At 35.9% G+C, this 18,051-nt stretch overlaps 1 protein-coding gene across 1 annotated transcript in view; it reads right to left on the bottom strand.

Annotated features, from left to right (window-relative positions):
* The window catches only part of LOC306870127 (voltage-dependent N-type calcium channel subunit alpha-1B-like), a gene marked incomplete at both ends in the record, with an annotated part of 115,696 nt that overhangs the window by 78,785 nt on the left and 18,860 nt on the right, over positions 1–18,051 (bottom strand). Inside the window, 3 exons of the mRNA XM_079417208.1 lie at positions 10,856–11,043; positions 11,175–11,327; positions 11,492–11,583. Coding sequence (XP_079273334.1) covers positions 10,856–11,043; positions 11,175–11,327; positions 11,492–11,583 — 433 coding nt within the window. The remainder of the gene's footprint in view (positions 1–10,855; positions 11,044–11,174; positions 11,328–11,491; positions 11,584–18,051) is intronic.

The raw sequence follows: 18,051 nt of genomic DNA on the forward strand, positions 1-18,051 counted from the left end.
ATAATAAAACTGTTATAAATGTGGTAATCGACTTCTCAGCAATGCACTGGGGCATGAATAAATAAAGCTATGTTACGTATTTATTATTTTGCTGCCTACATTTATGTTGTTGTTGTGTTTGTTGACGTCTTCAACTATTTGTCTTGTGGAAAAATCACAACTGTTCTTTCACCGTTCACTGTAAAAAAAAATATATAAAATACATCTGCAAAATGGCTAGTAGCTAATACTGTGGCTCCTCTATGCTTTATACACTTTTCCAGACATGTATGTGGAAATAAAACAAAAATCAACAAGAATGGTCTATAATAAATTCAGAGACAGCATATGAACACACAGGCTGTTATCAAATTCCTGTGAGTGTGCTTCTCAACCCACTAAAGACAATTAGAGATTTGATTCATTTCCTATGACTGCACTGCCATTAATGAGACACAGCAGAGCCTAAAGGGACAAATCAATTTAGCAAAATCTTTCTCTTACTTGGAAACATTATTGTTTCTATTCGTTTATTTCTTACCCTTAACATTAATTAGAGAGACAGAGCCTGTGTTGGGTGTAATCACATTTAACATTGATATGCAATTTTTCACAAGGAAACCCAGTATTTTCATTAAAAAAAAATAATATAATAAAAAAAAATTATATAAAAAAAAAGAAATGTTATTAAACAGATAAACTTATGCTATCATATTGGCTAAAATACAGAAAAAACAATAATAATTTAAAATATTATATTTTAAAATGTAATTTTAAAAGCTAAATTTTCAGTAGCCATTACTAGTCTTCAGTGTTACATGATCTTTCATTCTAATATGATGATTTGGTACTCAAAAATATTTTTTCTTATTATCAATGTTGAAAACAGGTACTTAATATTTTCGTCGAAATCTTAATACATTTCTTTCTCTTACTTTCCATGAACCGAAAGCTCAAAAGAACAGCATTTATTTGAAATCATACATTTCTGTTACATTAAAAATGTCCTTACCTTTAAATCACTTTAATGCATCCTTGCTGAATAAATGTATGATTTGTTTTTTTGTTTGCTTTTCACTGACCAAATCTATGTATATGTCATTCAATGCTGAATCAATATAACAGTCTGTGTATGTAAATATGTATTATTTTACTCCGTATTTGACGCTTTTTGATGCTTAGAATAATCACATCATTAGCTTAGCAACATGCTAACAACAAACTGTTGAAATCAATTTAAAATCAAATACCCTGTGCGGAATGCAATTGGGGGGGTGTACTTTCTGCTTACTGTATATAAATTGTTACAAATCAGTCAATTATGAGTTTTAATTACCTTTTAAGATGCTCGTTTAGAAGGTAGCTGACTACATAGGCAGGAAGTGATGAAGTTTTGGAACAGAGCTGCTTATACAGTATGTCTACAGACAGTTGATGAGCACAGAGGATGAGGAAGAACGGACACTAGCCTCTAATTTTCCACTGACATAAAGTTCTAGTGTCTGGGATAATCAGATTATCTCTATGAGAGCCAAGGTCTGGATGGCAAGATCTAGGAACATTCATTTGTCATTAGACCTCTCATCAAGGACCCTGGAGGACTGAAAGTCCAGTGTGCAGAGGAACACTTAAGGAGGATGTCATCTTATAGGAGAAGAGAAACAGAGAAACAGTGTGCTATTGCTCAAGGGAGCAGTCATCCAGCAGTCATTACGCTCATAATTGCAACAGACTGTAAAAAAAATCTACATTCCGTCTGATGCCAAAACTACAAAACAAAATGACTATTTTACTAACTTGTCCAAAATTGTGGCTTATTAAATAATGCAATCTAGAAGCGAAATCGGCAAAGCACTAAAAAAATAAATAAATAAATTTCACTCCCAACCTCACATGTACTGGGAGATTGAGTGCAGTACGAATGAAGGGGTTTATTTTATAGGTGAATGTTCTTCCAGTAAACCACAAGACCAGACAGGACTTGGCACACTCCTGTGGATCCAAACATGATCCATCTTTGCTCCCTGCAGGGCTATTTTTAAACATTTAACAGCAGATTGATCAATAGGCCTATCGTACTAACAATGCTAAATGCCAGGGAACATGGTCACCATATACCACACAGATCACCCTGTCAGCTGAGTGACTGTACAGCGTCACACGGCCACCTGGTAGATGCTACTGTTTAGAGTGCTACAGAGATAAACAATAACTAACAATAACTAAAGTCAAAGAGTGATGGGGAAAACCAGAAAAAACATTACTGTGCTTGGATTCAAACTTAGGACCACATTCACAAACATCTGAAAAAAAATGTTAAAAGTTTAGCATAAAATATTAGTCTATAATAAAATGCAATACTTGAAAATTTAAACACATAACATATCTGCTTTATATACAGTGCCCTCCAAAAGTATTGGAACAGTAAGGCCAATTCCTTTATTTTTGCTGTAGACTGTAAACATTTGGGTTTGACATCAAAATATGAATATGAGATGAGAGATTAACGTTTCAGCTTTTATTTACAGGTATTTTCATCTGGATCTGATACACAACTTAGAAGACAGCACCTTTTGTTTGAACCCACCCATTTTTCATGTTACCAAAAGTATTGGAACATGTGACTGACAGGTGTGTTTTGAAAACAAAAGAGGTGTCTATGGGTGAAAAACAAGCAATTGTGAAGCTGAGAGAAGATGAAAAATCAATCAAACCATTGCACAAACACTGGCGATACCAAGTACAACCATTTGGAATCTCCTGAGGAAGAAAGAAACCACTGGTGTACTAAGTAACACCTCAAACGGGTAGATCAAGGAAAACATCTGCAGTTGATGACAGAAACATTGTGACAGCTGTAAAGAAAGACCCTAAAACAACTGTTAGTGACATCAGCAACAACCTCCAGAGTACAGGAGTGAAGGTATCACAATCTACTGTTCGCAGAAGACTTCATGAACAAAAGTACAGAGGCTACACCAGAAGATGCAAACCCCTCATTAGCAAGAAGAATAGGAGACGAGCCTCAAAAATTCTGGGACAAGGTTTTATGGACTGATTTTATGGACCAAAGTGATGGAAAGGCTAAAGTTTGGAGAAAGAAAGGATCTGCTCATGATCTCAAACATACAAGCTCATCTGAAACACAGTGTACACAGGTGTACATTATAGTACACATAACACAAGTAATGTAATGGCTTGGGCTTTCACCGCTTCTGGGACAGGCTCATTAATCTTCATTAATGATGTAACACATGATGGCAGCAGCAAAATTAACTCAGAAATCTACAGAAATATTTTGTCTGACAATTTACAGAAAGATGCAACCAAACTGATTGGGAGATCCTTCATCATGCAGCAAGATAATGACCCAAAACATAGTGCCAAAACAACAAAGGAGAAGAAGTGGAAGGTTTTAGACAGGCCAAGTCAATCTCCACATGTAGAGTATGCATTTTACCTGCTAAAGAAGAGACTGAAGGGAGTAACCCCCCAAAACTGAAAGAAGCTGCGGTGAAAGCCTGGAACAGCATCACAAAAGAAGAATGCAAAAGTTTGGTGATGTCAATGGGTCACAGGCTTGATGCAGTTATTGAAAGCAAAGGATTTGCAGCTAAATATTAAGTCTTTTTCACTTTAATCTATGTTAATTATATCTGTTCCAATACTTTTGGTAACATGAAAAATGAAAATGGGTGAGTTCAAACAAAAGGTGCTGTCTTCTAAGTTGTGTATCAGATCCAGATGAAAATACCTGTAAATAAAAGCTGAAATGTTAATCTCTCATCTCATATTAATCATTTGATGTCAACCCCAAATGTTTTCAGTCTACAGCAAAAACAAAGGAATTGGCCTTACTGTTCCAATACTTTTGGAGGGCACTGTATATACACACAGCGCCCTCCAAAAGTATTGGAACAGTAAAGACAAAATTGCCCTGTTGTCTGTGGAGTCAAGACATTTACAAATATGATTAAAAGATGAATATGAGACAAAACTACAGAATGTCATATTTTATTATTGGATGTTTCAACACATAGATGTTTTACCAGCTAAGAAGTTCAGCACTTTTAGAGTTTCATCCCTCTATCTGATGTGAGCATAAGTATTGGAACAGTTGCCTCACAGATCTTTCTAAGTGATCAGCTGTGTCCTGTTGCATTAATTCTTCAGATATTAAAAGCAGGGAATGTGTTACATCAGTTATATCCATTACTTCTGCATTCTGAATCTTGCATTTGATGATGACACACACAAACCAGGATGAAGACGAGGGAGCTGACTGAGAGAAAAGCAAGCAATTGGATGCTAAAAGAAAAGAGGAAGTCAATTAGAGCTCTAGCAAAAGCAAAGGGCATGATGACTGATCAGCTGAGAAAACAACAGTAGTTGATGACAGACAAATCATAAAAGCTGTGAAAATGAATCCTAAAAGACGTGTCTGTAATTCACCAACAACTTCCAGAAAGCTGGGGTGATGCTCTGACCATTTACTGTCCTCAGGAGACTTTGACACAGAATTACAGATGCTACACAGCAAGATGCAAACCTCTGACCAGCACCAAAAATAGAAAGGCAAGATTAGAGTTTGAAAAAAAGCACAAAGGTGAGCCAGAAGAGTTTTGGAACTTTATGGACAAAAATGTGGAGAAAAAAAAGGGAACTGCAAATGCTCCCAAGCATACAGCCTCATCTGTAAAGCATGGTGGCATGGACATGCATGGCTGCCTCTGGAACAGGCCCTCTCAACTTTACTGATGACTTAATGTATGATGACAGTAGCAGAATGAATTTGGAAGGGTACAAAACTATCTTGCCTACCAATATTCAAGAAAATGCCACCAGATTCATTGGGAAGTGCTTCATATTGCATCAGGACAATGACCCGAAAAACACCCTGCCAGTTCAGTCAAGGAATTTATAAGGGCAAAGAAATGGAAAGTCTTAGATTTCCCAAGTCAATCTCCAGATTTAAATCCGATTGAACATGAATTTCACCAGCTGAAGAGGAGAGTAAAGGGAGAAACTCCCCAAAACAAGCAACAATTGGAATTGACCAGTGTTGGGAGTAACACGTTACAAAAGTAATGCATTACAGTAACGGATTACTTTTTGCTGTAACGCAGTAATGTAAGGCATTACTAATCAATTTTCAGTAATATTTTACTCTGTACATGTTCAGTAACGCTTGCATTACAACACACTTTTATTTTTTTGAATATTGGCCCGAAGGGACTTTTTTAGGTCCCTTCGGGCCAATATTCACGTCATAGTTCAGTCGCGGGCCAGTCCTCGGGCCTGTTTTAGGCTACTCCTTATCTTTATATTTTAGACATCCATCAATTATTTATGAAAAAATTGCCGCGCTGGTGGAAATAACATGAGTCCGTGCTGCCGCAACTGTCAAGAGCGGCTCGACGGTGTTTAGTGTCCCACAGCAGCAGCGAGCCGTCAGCACAGTTCTGCATTCAAATGCACACAATAAAGCAAAAGCCCCAGCAAAAGTAATTACCATGAATGTGTTCGGGGGAAATAGTACAGATTCGCCATCTCCTCGTTAGACGTGCCTTTAGAGAGAAGTGCATCTTCACGGATAACGATTATATTAAAGAGTTTTTGTTTTTGTTTTTATTTATTTCGTTAAGTAGTAATTTAAAGCTTTCTATAGATATATTTATCATGTCTGTAAGGCATGTATTCGCTGACTTTCGGTTCATTTTTGTGAAGCGCTCCTGTTCAAGATAAAAGCACAACGTTTTGTTGACATTGTGAGTGCACACAAATAAAAGTAGACCCTTTACAGTTCCGAATGATGTATTACTCTTACCTTTATGAGCAAAAATTATGGCGTAAGTTGTTTCCATTGAAAAAAAATAGCAATTGATTGCACTGGTGCCTCCATGTGTTGCGCTTTAGCTTCCACTCTCCGCACAAACTACTGGATGCAGCGCATATTTATCTAGGTTTAACGTTCTAGTACATTTTAGAATGTTAAGTTCTACTTCTGTAGTTATTTTGGTGAAAGTAACTCAAAAGTAATACAGAAGTCATGTAACGCATTACAATTCTGAGAAAAAAAAAATAAATTAAGCAAAACTAAACATGGTCAGGTCAATGTGTCTGAATAATTTTTGGTCCCAAATTTTTTATCAGTTTTACTGATCTACTGTATGATGAATTTTTGGGTATAATGTTTTACTTTACATTTTACTTTATTTTACTATCCTCACTTACATAAATAAACTATAGTGTCATGCACCCACACTTGTAAAAAAATATATATATATATACAATTGTGTTTGAATAATGTTTGGTTTGACTGTATATGTAATTCAATCTTTTATTTATTTATTTTATAGTCAGAGAATAAGAAGCTCATTTTATTCTTAAGAATTTTTCATGAATCTGGCCCCTGGTCTAAAACTGTAGTGTGTGAAATTAACATAAGTGGTTATGAAATAACCAGAGAGTTCTGAAAAATTAATTGCACATGCCCCAAAAATAACTGGATGTCTGAGTTGAATATTCCAGAGATATTACACCATTTCTCTGTCTACTCTTGCAAATGAGCTGGGCACTGATTGGAGCCTATCAGAGCTCTATTAGAAATGAGAAAATGATGAACCGAGGGGAAGCATATTGATCTCCGGAGAGAAGCCACTGATTTGATACATATATTCTGCTTTTCAGCCCAGAGACGGCCGACGTTAGCACACACAGTTGCTCTTTAAGAATGAATGAGGACTTGCTGTGCCTGAAAAGAACTAGCACAGTAGTAGTATGTTTATGCAATCATCTGCTTAGCAATATGTTTATTGATTTGATGTTACAGAAATATAAATTGATGTGATTTTTGCATTAAGAGCAAAGCAGAAGTACTCTTATATTCTCTTTCCTTTTCTTCCTGTGCATCTCTCTCTCTGCCCACTGAGGTTAAACAGCTGTCAGGGAATGTCCCTGGTGAAGATGTGAACAGGGAGATGAGATATATGGGGAGTACACCAATAAAGCACTCCCTCGAGACTCACCTCCACCTTATCTAGTCATCAATACATCTGACAAAAAGATCTTCTGCACAGTCAGACTGGAATACCACGCTTTCTCTCGGTTTACAACAGCATACATTTGTGTTCATGCCTCACTATTTTCAGGATTGTATCAGTGTATGGTTTTAAAATCTGTATGATTGACTTTCCTCTTTGAAAGGCAAAATAAAAAAACAGAACTATCTGAAATATCCCCAGTCTGTTCTTCAAACAATGCTAATGTACAACTTAAACATAAGCTCACAAGTTTTATGGACTACACTTATTGTGCTTTTTTGTCATCCTTCAAGTCTGACATTCCACTTTCAACATGTGGAAAAGTTGGAAAAATCTTTGGACACACTTGTACAACATGCTAAATATCTAATTTTGTGTTCCACAGAAGAAAAACAAAACATACAGTACAGATCTGGAACACCATGAATACGAGTCAATGATGACAGAACTTCATGGCACATAACCAAAAAATATCTTGATTAGCAAGAACCAATACGGAGTGTCCTGGTGCATCAAGCAAACACGGCTGAGCTTCCATGTTTACCATATTTGATGATCTCTATGTCTTTGCATTGACCAATGTTTACATATGAACAAAAGCTTAAATTAAATCTGTTCATGTAGCACATGTCTCTCTTCACAAGGCTTGGATTAAACGTCTTGATTCATATGGAGTACGTTTATGATGTCTTTCACATTTGAAATTGTCAAGCTTTTTTTTTTTTTAAAGCATATTCCCCCTTCCTCTACTGAACCATCAAAAGGCAACACATAGCCCCAGCAGACCTGCCTCCTCCATTAGCCTAGTGCAGTTTCATGTTGCAGTAGCCCTTAGCTAACCACAGGACCATTAGCCTCTAACCGTCTATCTTATCCCTGTCATTCCAAATGCTGCTTACCACTTCAAGAACCAGATGTCTGCTTTATCATTCAATGAAACCAATATATACACTGTCCATACCATCTGAGAACAAAGTTAACTGCAAACTGGGCATACAAAGCAGATATTGTAAAAGTACTTTTTAAAATCTGCAACCTATCATCATATAAATACATACGTTTTTAAAAGGGTTAATAAAATATATGGTAATTATATATTTGAAATAAACTGAAAATAATATATATGTAAAATAGTTTGTCATTCCAATTTATTCATATGTAATAGCCTATATAAAGTCTAGTTTTCCTCCACTAACCTTGAGGATGAGTCTATCTTACGGATACAACACATGCAGATTCCTGTAAGAGTTTGTGTTTTTCCTTAATCATGCACTTCCAGAACCATCAGCAAGACAGCAAGAGGCCTTCGGGATTTTAAAGCAATGATATGAAAATGAGACAACCCACCACATGGATCAGCTTCTTCATCTCCTTCTCAATATCTCAATCAAATATGTCTCACATTTGCCTTTCGAACACTTCCTAAAGATCTTCTATTAATATTACCTTGCTGTCACACACACACACTCTCACCTTCTCTTTCGTCATGATGGATAGCAGACCACTCACAGATTCTATATATCCACCAGAACCACAGGGCTAAATTCAACACTAATAGCTTCATAGGACACTGTGATTTATCATGATATTTTTGGTCTTGGTGACAGGAAGGAAAGACACTAAGTAATTAAAAAACCAGACATAGAGATTATTCATGCTGGTGTAACGAAGATGAACCAGAGCCCCCTATAGATCAGAAATGAAGTGAGCATAATTCACTACTAAACTGACGGCGCCAAATCTAAACACCGTTTACAAAAGAAACAATAGTCATGGATACATCCACAGATGGAGCCATCCTTTGATTTAACACTGAAATATTATATACTTACAGTAATTAAACGCTGATATGTTACGCTTGCTATCATTGCTATGAGATACGCTGTCGTTCTAAAGTTTGGGAACAGGAGTTTTTGAAAAATTCTCTTTTGCTCACCAAAGCTACATTTATTTGATATCAAAAATGCCGTAGGTAGCATTTAAAAGCAGGTGTGACAATCTTAATTGACAAAAATGACACATTAAAGGGTTAGTTCACCCAAAAATGAAAATTCTGTCATTAATTACTCACCCTCATGTCGTTCCAAACCCGTAAGGCTTTCGTTCATCTTCGGAACACAAATTAAGATATTTTTGATGAAATCTGAGAGTTCTCTGACCCACCATAGACAACGCAACTGGAAAATTATTAAGGACATCGGTAAAATAGTCCTTGTGACATCAGTAAGGTTCAACCGTAATTTTACGAAATTACGAGAATACTTTGTGCGCAAAGAAAACAATAATAACAATTTATTCAACAATTCTTCTCCCCAAATTACCGTCTTCCACCATTTTGGAGAGTACCCCAGAACGTAATCAGTGTTGTTTACGTTCAGCATGCGCACACTTTATCCTGAACATAAACATCGCTGATTACGTTGATTACCGATGTCCTTGCTACGTTTCTGGACCTGAGAACATTGCAGTTGCGTTCCTGTCTATGGAGAGTCAAAGAGCTCAGATTTCATAAAAAATATCTTAATTTGTGTTCCGAAGATGAATGAAGGTCTTACAGGACGACATGAGGGTGAGTAATTAATGACAGATTTATCATTTTTGGTACCACTTTGTTTCCAATCAGTCTTTTACTGTGGTATCATCGATTTCAGATTTGGCCACCACTAAACGCCTCATAAAAAGAAGAAAACTGGTCACACAGATGTCACTCAGATGGACTCTTTCTGTCTAAGTAGACACTTCTTGGTCAGAAAAGAACGATTTTAACTGGGAATAAAAAGTCTGGATCATCTCTTCATGGCACAGTGTTCAGACTCAGCGGTGTCTAACCTGGGTGGAAGGTGTCTATGATCCTGAATAACGGCAGCAGCGTAGTGATACTTCTGAGAGTACAGGGTTCAAAGAAGGTCAGCATCACCAAGCAGCAAGACATCAGAGACTAGTGCACAGCATGGTGCTTCATGCCATTCAGCCGATGATTCGAGAAGAGCAGTAAAAAGATGACAGGAACTAGAAGACTAGCAGCTTATTCAGAGCTGTTCATTGTCTGAAAATACTAAATAGTTTCAGAGCCACACTAACTGTGATTGTTAATTCTAGATTAGGCTATTTAGTTGGTCACATAAATATAGCTAAACTCCAGCTTTGAGCAAAGATCCAATTTGGACATGGTAAACATCGCTCCTGGCTTGGTATTATTTGACAAGAAGCCCACAAAATGAGAGCACTATGTATACATGTCAAAATGATTTAGCTATTTTGACTTTTTGGTTCATGAAAATATGAAAATGGAAATTTTATATAACCTTTCCTGGAACTGCTGTGGCATTATTTAAATGAGCTACCACTTTGTTTCCCATCAGTCAATTATTGTGGTATCATCAATATCAGATTTACCAGCAACAAAATGTCTCATAAAAACCAAACTTGACATTTAGACGTCATTCTCAGTTTGTTCTTTGTGTCATGTATGACTCTTATGCATCTAACATAATTTATAATATGGTATATGTGCTATCCTAATTATCAAAACAAAATCTGCACAAATGTTTCGCAAATTTCTGGAAATTACCACAAAATCAGTAATTTTGAATGCAAAAAAAAAAAAAAAACATGAAATACTGGAGGGACTGTTTTATGTGTAAAGTAGCAAATACATAACCAGAGCTAATAGACATTAAATGTCACAAAATTCCTATTTTAAACTACAGTAAAACTGACCATATTCTCTCTTTCATGAAGTCCACAAAACAGTTGACCAAGAATAATTTATGTCTGTTGTTCTTAATTTATTCAACTGTAATTATGCAATAAGCTGTTAGTGTTAGACTCACATTGTAAAGGATGTCCACCCATCCTTCCATAGTGATGCACTGGAAGACGGTGAGCACAGCAAACAGGATGTTGTCAAAGTTTGTTATGCCGAAGTTTGGACCGGTCCAGTATACTCTACAAACTGTGTCACCTTCACACATCCGAGCTGGAGGATCCAATCCACATGGAAAGTCAGCTGCCTGTTCCCCTTATAGAACAACATTACTGTCAGCCATAAACTATCACAGCAATCTTCACAGCAACTTAAGAGCATATGAGTGCTTATAAACACAATAAACTGAAACCACAAGCTCCATTAGCATGCTAACACTCACATACCAGTATCGTTTCTGAAGCAGGTGCGGTGAAACTTGCCCATGTAGAAGTCTAGGCCAATGATGGCAAACATGAGTATAGCAAAAAAGAGCAGAAGGCCGATCTGAAGCAGAGGAACCATTGCTTTCATGATGGACTTCAGAACCACTTGGAGACCTAATGACATACAGAGAAGATACAATATGCACTGCAACTTATGAGCAGCAATAGCAAAATTAGACAACTAAATGAATCAAAAACAAAATGATCAAAAATCTATTCGAAATGTTTCTTCTTAATTATTTATTTACTTGCAAAAAAGATTTTGCATTATGACTTACTTGGAATTCCAGACACCAGTTTGAGTGGCCGCAAGACTCTTACTGCCCTGAGTGTCCGCAAATCAAAGTCTGGCCCCACTACGGTCAGAATCCTGTTGAGAATACACATCAATGATACAGTTTATGGGTAAATATTTTTTACAGTATAAAAGGCAGCAAAACATTTTAATACTTTTTTTAAAGAACTGTGAAACTATTGAGACAATGCTTTCTATAATTACATATTTGGGTTTTATATTATCAAAGTACTAAAGGCAGAGCAAATCATTAAATATTACCTAGAAAATATTTAGATTTATTAATATCACATATTTTTTTATTAAATTGAAATTTATTGTAAAGCATTTTTACTATAAATATTATTTATCCAAAACATCTTTATTTGTTACTGTTCAGAAGTCTGGGATCAGTAAGATTTTTTAAAATAAATTAACTAATTTATCCAACAAGGATGCATTCAACTGACTAATAGTGACAGTAAAGGCATTTATAATGTAACAAAAGATTTCCATTCAAATAAATGATGTTCTTTCCATTTATCAAAGAATCACCGTTTTAATACAAATATTAAGCAGCACAACTGTTTTCAACACTGATCACAATAAGAAATGTTAGAATGATTTCTAAAAGATCATCTGACACCAAGACTGAAGTAATGGCTGTTGAAAATTCAGCTTTGCCATCACAGGAATAAATAAATGACAGCTCAAAATATGTTCAAATAGAAAACAGTTATTTCAAATTGTAATTAAAATTCACATTCACATTTTTGATCAAATAAATGCAGTCCTAAACAAACAAACAAAAAAACTTACCAACCAAACTTTTGAAATGTAGTACATTTTCTTAAGTTTAATAAACATCTTAAAATAACAAATAAACAAATTAATAAAATGTATAATTAACATTTACTATAAAAACAGCCTTAATCAACAGGGCCAACAGAACTAGACCATTCTCCTTTCTCAGGCTTTCACATGCAGAAAGAGAGAGGCAAGGACAGTATGCATTAATATATTAATAGTGTTCACTTTATCCTCAGTTCTCTTTCATTCGCTCATCTCCCACAGAAGTGTGCTCTGCTGTGATTTTTAGTATAAAAACACCATACGCCTTGCCTCACTGAGAGGGACAGCCCAGCAAATTACAGCCCAAAGCATAGCTTGGATTCGCAACTGGTATGGGGACACACAGTGACAGTTAACTAAATGGGACTGGATGATGCTGAAGGCAGATGGATGTTTGCTCGAGGACAGGAAGAAAGGAAGCAGAAAGACGCTGGTGTGATAACTAATGCTTGCAGTTAGTGGCTTCAGAGAAAGAAAACTCTGCTCGAAGTATATAACCTCATTCGCACTGTTCAAGTTGTTCTACATTTGTTGTCTCCTCAGGGCAAGAAAATAAGAAAAGACAAGACAAGCTTATTGAAAAAGTTCACTCAAAAAGAAAAATTCTTTCATCATCCTCATGTGAGCGGTTCAAAAGTTTGACGCGGTATGACATTTTTAATGCTTTATGAGTCCCTTATGGTCACCAAAGTGGCATTAATTTAAACAAAAATACAGTAATATTGTAAAATTTTATTATTCATTAGTGCTGTCAAAAGATTAATCGCATCCAAAATAAAAGTTTTTGTTTACACAATATATGTGCGTCTTCTGTATACAGTATATTTCTTTTGTACATATAAAGACACACACATGCAGTATATATTTTGAAAATATTTACGAGTTTACATTTTTATATTTATATTCATATAATTTATATTATATAAAAATATATTTAATATATAAATATGTCATATTAACATATTTTTGTATTTATATATACATAATAAATATACACCGTACACACATATATAATATGTAAACTAATTTTTTTATTTTGTTCCTCTCAGCCTGATTCAACACAGCGGTTAAAAATGCTAGCTTTTATATACGGCATAGTATCAATTCTCCTCAATGTTTTCACTGCAATTCTGTTGATTTACTAGCTGTGTCACTGAGGCACTGAACGAACCTGAGAGGAAGGCTCGACCTGTGACAACACTGAGACAAGAGGATGCTCTAGAAATCCACCAGGGAAATCCAATGCTCAGGCAAACACAGTCCTTTGTAAGATGATACTCTGCTACAGTAAAGCACTGCTTGCTGCCCTTTAACAGCTCTGAGAGAGCAGAACATGCTAGAACATGCTCAACTGCTAGAATAAAAGGCTCTGTATTTACTACATCATACAGAGGTCACGTGCAAACAGAAGCTAATATACAGCATATGACTAAAGTGCTTTAGGTGTACAGCAATACACAATAAAGCGCTATATAAATGCCTCATTCATTCATTCATAAACATAAATCTGACTATAAAATTATAAATCCTGAATATACATGCACAGTTATAAATACTGAATATAAAAATGCAAATGTAAAGTTATAAATCAGAATCTATACTATAATCTATCATTTATAAAGTCTAAATTTAAACAATAAGTTTGAACATGGTTACAAATCCAAATGTATAGCTGTAAAACTGAATATATAAATGTAAATCTGACCATAAAAGAATATATTAATGCAAATTCTGAATAGTTATAAATCAGAATATAATTATAACTATAATTATAAATTCACAATGGCATTTAAAAAATAGGTTTGATCTGAGCATATCTGTAAATTAAAATATAATACAGTTGTGAACGTGAATATATATTTATATTTGAATATGTTAATGTAAAAAATGCTCAGGCATATCTTCCATATTTCCATAAAACAGTAGGTACTCTATGTTTTGTATAACTCTTAAAGCTTCTGGTTTTTAAATATGCATTAAAGTTTCCCAAATGTCCCCCCAATATAACATATAAAATACATGGTTTATAAAATTATATAAAATGATAAACACTTTATACTATTATGCATATTTTATTCATTTTTTGTTAATCAATGTAAATAGTACTCATCTAGATCACAAGTTTAAAAATATGAAAGCGCTTATGAATGTGAATGTGTCTGAGAATGAGTTCTAATAATTTACTTTGTTAGTGTGTGAGCCAATGACTTGTCTTCAAGAATAAACAATTCATTTGTGACCTATGGAAGTCAATGGTGCCCCAAAACAGCCTGGTTACAAACTTTCTTCAAAATATCTTACTTTGTGTTTGTCAGAACAAAGAAATTCATACAGGTTTGGAACTACCTGAGGGTGAGTAAATGATGACAGAATTTTCATTTTTGGGTGAACTATCCCTTTAAGCCACTCTGAGAGAGGAATGCACCTTTTGTCTTTGGCCTCTTTTGTGTTTTAAAAAGATAAATGATTTTCTATTTTTCAGCAAGAAATCTCTAGAAACCATTCGTGCCATTCAGGCCTTGTTGCTCCAATCATGAGCAAGGTCAAATCATTATAAGAGCTGCATCCAAAACGCATTAAAGTTTCATTCACTGCCTTTAGGCACTGTTCAAGATCTGAGAGGCTATTACACTAATTATAGGCCAAAGGACGTCACCTAGATGGCACTAAGTACTATTTTAAAGTTAGTGCTGTATCTCCATTCGCTCAGTGGATTTTACTTAGTCATTACTTAGACATTCTGCCCCACATTAGACACTGTGAAGACAGAGAGCCACACAAACAGAATACGGTGAATAGAAGAGCCTCACGAGACCCCATTCACATGAAAGAGACTCTCAATGTGCAGTACATACAGATACAAAGGTAAACAAGACCTACAATGAACCTTTCTTAAAGGGATAGTTCACCTGGATGAGCTGCACCTTGTTTGCAAGCATACATTGTGGTATTCTTCTCGTGAACATGTGTCAATGTCTCTTCCCCGTTCATGCACGCTGGTGTCCTCGCGGGTCCAGGAAGGGAGCGTCGAGAAAGGAGACTGCTGCACCCGTTACGGCTGACGGGCCAGGATGCCGGGCCGTTTAATCCCCCAGAAGCTCCGGGGGCCAAGGAGTAGGACGAAGCCGCTGGAAGAAGCCGCCGACACTCGCTCCCGGACCCGAAAGTGGAGCGCGTGCGGCCACCGGACTCCGCCCCTTCCCTGGACCCTTCCTTTCCGAACACTGCCCTCCTTCACGTACCCCGCAGCACAACGAGGACACCAGATCCCCTATTTATTTTGGACACTTTTTCCCCTTGGACACTATTTTGATTATTATTGTTTAATAAAAACCTCTCCGAGGCCTGACACCACACCCACTGTGTCTGTCGTATGCTCCTCCCGCCACTATATATATATATATATATATATATATATATAATAAAATTGGGAAATTAAAGGCCCCAAAAATGAATAAACACTTAACAATTTTGAACATTTAATAAAACAGGGAATGTTGGGTGACTGACTGACAGAAAAATAAACAGATGCATTTCAATATGCATAACCATCTTCTAAAAAGTTTGGCATTTAAGAGATCAATTTTAGCATTTTTCTTTAGGATGACAGAATTATTTATTCGCCCTACACAGCTATCACATGCAAACTTATGAACACCTTAAGTTAGCAACATCTGCACAAGCAGGCATAAAAACACACAAGCCCTTTCTGGGAGATTAGCTACTTAATGGAGCTGAAGAGATCAGCAGTTATACTCCAGCGCTCATGTCCCAGCGCAGGAAGACTCAACCATAAAAAAAAAAATCAAACAAGCCATGAAGGCGTGATTCTTCCAACAGACTTCATGCCAACAGGACAACTAGAAGATAACTAAGGCCAGCAGCTTGGCTTCTTTTGTCTTAGCTGACTGTGCCAACATCATTCCAGGCAGCATCTCCAGCTTCTATAAGAGGCAGCATTTATACACAAATTAGCAAAGACAAGGGGTCAAAGTCAGGGGTGTGAAGTAACGAATTACAAATACTCACGTTACAGTAATTAAGTACTTTTTATCAGTAATTGTACTTTTTTGAGTAGTTTAATAATTGTGTACTTTTACTTGAGTACATTTTAAGTGATGTATCGGTACTTTTACTCCGCTCTTTTCCTCCGTTTGTGGTCGTTACATGCTTATTTTAATTTCATTTTTATCCATTAATGTGATTAGATAGAGACATAGTAATCGGTCTCGTGACTTTTGTCAAATCAAATTGTGCATAGAAAACTTTAACCGCTTACTGCTGTTTATCATGCCTGCTGGTAGTGCTTTCTTCACGCATCAATTCAGTCGTATCTTCCTCTAATATGTTAAGATAAATTTCGGATTTCTGCTTACTAAATGTTTTGTATGTATGCTTGCCTATCTACACGGCATGACATTTGGTGTGAGGGTATTGTATTCAGTGTTAACTCCCGCAAGTGCCACGTTTGGTAAATTCCCACTCACTGTGCTGCCTCGTCTCTCTCGCGTGCGTTCTGCAGCTGCAGTCACTTGGATAAGTCGTTGTTGCTTTATTGAACTTGTTGACTTTTGATGAGTTTGAGCGCGTGATGCTGTGAAAAAGTTTGTTGGAAACCCTGTAAAACGATTTGAAATAATGTTCTCAAATTGAGGACCAATCTGCACCTTATTGATGACCCGTGGCGTTAATACACTGCATCTGTGCCAGCGAATGATGTAATAAAACTGCAGCTCATTAATAAACTTTTTTTAAAAATCCATTTTATAGCCTACAATCCGCCTTAATTTAGCAAGTGCACTGGCGCATAAACAATTTTCAAGGTCAACACTTTTTGTTGTGGATGCAACTGATTCACCGAGACCGCTGCGGCTCAGCAAAGAGACGTGCGTTTGTGTTTTCTTTTGAAAAAGTTTCCATTTAATGCATTTTTCCTTATAAATTGTTTTATCAACATAACAATTCGAGTAAATGTAGAAAAGGTATGGCATGACGCCATCCTTCTAGAACAATGTGCATTTATGTTAAAATTGTAACATAAATTATCAAGTTTAGTTATTCTAATTTCTTTATTGCAAAACAAAACTGGCAGCGTTTTTGAGAAAAATGGGCTCTCATTTTAACCCATATCATGCTGTGTGATGCTGAACTATGAATTTCTAATGGTGTTTCTTTTTGCACTGTTCTAAACATGAATATTTTATGTGCAACAACAGCATGCTGTCTCAGTGACCTTACACATGATTTTAAATCTATTTTTCAAACTTTATGATTTAAATGGGGATGATTGTACTGAGAATTTTAAAGAGTTGGCAGTAAAAATTAAAAATGCTGGATGATAGATATTCTTCATTCTTTTTGGCAAACAATATAATGGGAATTACAGAATGTACAACGTTTCTTAAATATATAAATTGCAGTGTACAGCGTTTTTTATGATGGGGTAGAATCCACAGCTCAGTCCTCACTAATCAATACTCATGAGTACTTTTAAATAGGCTACTCTTTCACTCTTACTCAAGTAGTTTTTTTGGACAAGTACTTTTAATCTACTCAAACTACATTTTTTGAAAGGTAATGGTACTTTTACTTGAGTATATTTTTTCAGTACTCTTTGCACCACTGGTCAAAGTCAACCTGTCTTTAGCACAGCTGAGATGCCATTCATTATTCCAGACTGATCTTTATGACTGGCAGGTTATTACTCCAGCC

This window comes from Barbus barbus, assembly GCF_936440315.1.
Source record: "Barbus barbus genome assembly, chromosome: 5".
NCBI lineage: Eukaryota > Metazoa > Chordata > Actinopteri > Cypriniformes > Cyprinidae > Barbus > Barbus barbus.